Source organism: Penaeus vannamei, chromosome 16 (genome assembly GCF_042767895.1).
Source record: "Penaeus vannamei isolate JL-2024 chromosome 16, ASM4276789v1, whole genome shotgun sequence".
In the NCBI taxonomy this organism is placed as follows: Eukaryota; Metazoa; Arthropoda; class Malacostraca; order Decapoda; family Penaeidae; genus Penaeus; species Penaeus vannamei.
In genome coordinates, this window is record NC_091564.1 from 25885017 (window position 1) to 25886853 (window position 1837).

At 41.6% G+C, this 1837-nt stretch overlaps 1 protein-coding gene across 1 annotated transcript in view; it reads right to left on the reverse strand.

Moving 5' to 3' along the window:
- The window catches only part of LOC138864399 (uncharacterized), a gene marked incomplete at its 3' end in the record, with an annotated part of 83159 nt that overhangs the window by 72208 nt on the left and 9114 nt on the right, over positions 1–1837 (reverse strand). Inside the window, 2 exon segments of the mRNA XM_070131361.1 lie at positions 1217–1279; positions 1486–1665. Of these exon segments, the coding sequence (XP_069987462.1) occupies positions 1217–1279; positions 1486–1560 (138 nt within the window).

Sequence of the window (1837 nt, forward strand, 5' to 3'; positions counted from 1 at the left end):
GCTATGGGTTTTCAGGGCCCTGATAATGCCAGTTTTGCTCTACGGTAGTGAAATCTGGACATTATCCAGTGCCCTGGAGTCTCGTCTTGATGCCTTTTGTAATAGGTCCTTTTGCCGGATCATGGAGTATTGTTGGTGGGACCATGTGTCTAACCAACGGTTGCACCATGAGATTGGCACAGGACCTGTTACCTCCACAATCCAGGATCGCCAACTCAGGCTATATGGCCACCTGGCTTACTTTCCACAGGCTGACCCTGCTCATCAGAGTGTCTCTGTAAGAGACAACCCTGGGAGGAGGAGACCTGTGGGACGACCTAGGAGTTCATGGCTTGGGCAGATTGATCAAACCTGCGGGAGGAGCTCGAGATGGGCCGAGTCCCTGCCTGTTGGCTTGCAATGAGGGATCCCAAAAGGTGGAAGCAAAAGGTGGACACGGCTATGCGCCCCCATCAGCATTAGCTCCTAATGATGATGATGATACATATATATACATGTGTGTGTGTGTGTGTGTGTAAACGTATATATATATGGTCATGTGTGTGTGTGTGTGTGTGTGTGTGTGTGTGTGTGTGTGTGTGTGTGTGTGTGTGTGTGTGTGTGTGTGTGTGTGTGTGTGTGTAAAGATACATTTGAATATATAGTCTGTACCAAAAGCCATTAGACAAATCCACTGAATGCCTTTATTATTTCAACAGTTGTCTGGTACAAAGGACAGAAACAAAGATCACCTTGCCATTTAAGAAAGCATATGCAGATATACATATATGTTCATATAGATAAATGGACAGATATATAGATAAACAGACAGATAGACATATAAACTGATATAGATTGGTAGACAGGTAGATAGATATGTTACAAAATATGTGTGTGTGTGTGTGTGTTTGTGTGTGTGTGTGTGTGTGTGTGTGTGTGTGTGTGTGTGTGTGTGTGTGTGTGTGTGTGTGTGTGTGTGTGTGTGTGTGTGTGTGTATGTGTGTATGTGTGTGTATGTGTGTGTATGTGTGTATGTGTGTGTGTGTGTGTGTGTGTGTGTGTGTGTGTGTGTGTGTGTGTGTGTGTGTGTGTGTGTGTGTGTGTGTGTGTGTGTGTGTGTTTGTGTGTGTGTGTGTGTGTGTGTGTGTGTGTGTGTGTGTGTGTGTGTGTGTGTGTGTGTGTGTGTGTGTGTGTGTGTGTGTGTGTGTGTGTGCGTGCGTGCGTAAAACTTACATACCAATAGAGAATGTCCATCAATGCCTTTTCTTAAAAATACTTCACAGCACTCTGTTAATTCCACCTGTGAAAATGTAAATGAAGCTTCACCTATTTAGATTTCAAGTTGTATTGAAATATATTCACAAAGATAATACAGAAAATAATTCAGCCATAAGTTTTTTTCCAATTTCCGGTAAATCCACTAGTAACTAAACAAGGTAGTAGTTAAAAAAGAAAGCAATAAAAGGTACACTATATAACAGAAAAATAAATGAAATTACTTCTTACCTGCTGCAACCAAGCTGCAACTTGTTCTACACTCCATTTTTCAACATCATCTCTCTGAGGAACCGAAGAAGCCATCCTCAAAAGTAATTACGGCACCATGTGAACTTCAGACCAGCATACTCTTAGCTTTGTAGTAATATGTAGTTCTGGTGTCCAATCAACCATATGGGCTGTTTTTTTCTAAAAAGAAAAAAAAATGTAAGCTTGTCAACCCTAAGCCACCAGGTATGGCATATACATACATGCTATTGCCCATTGTGTGCTGAATTTAGTAATAGTTTTTACATATAGATGGCTCCGCAAGTACTATATCACCAATGAGGCCATTACACAAACTATGTCTCACATGTTT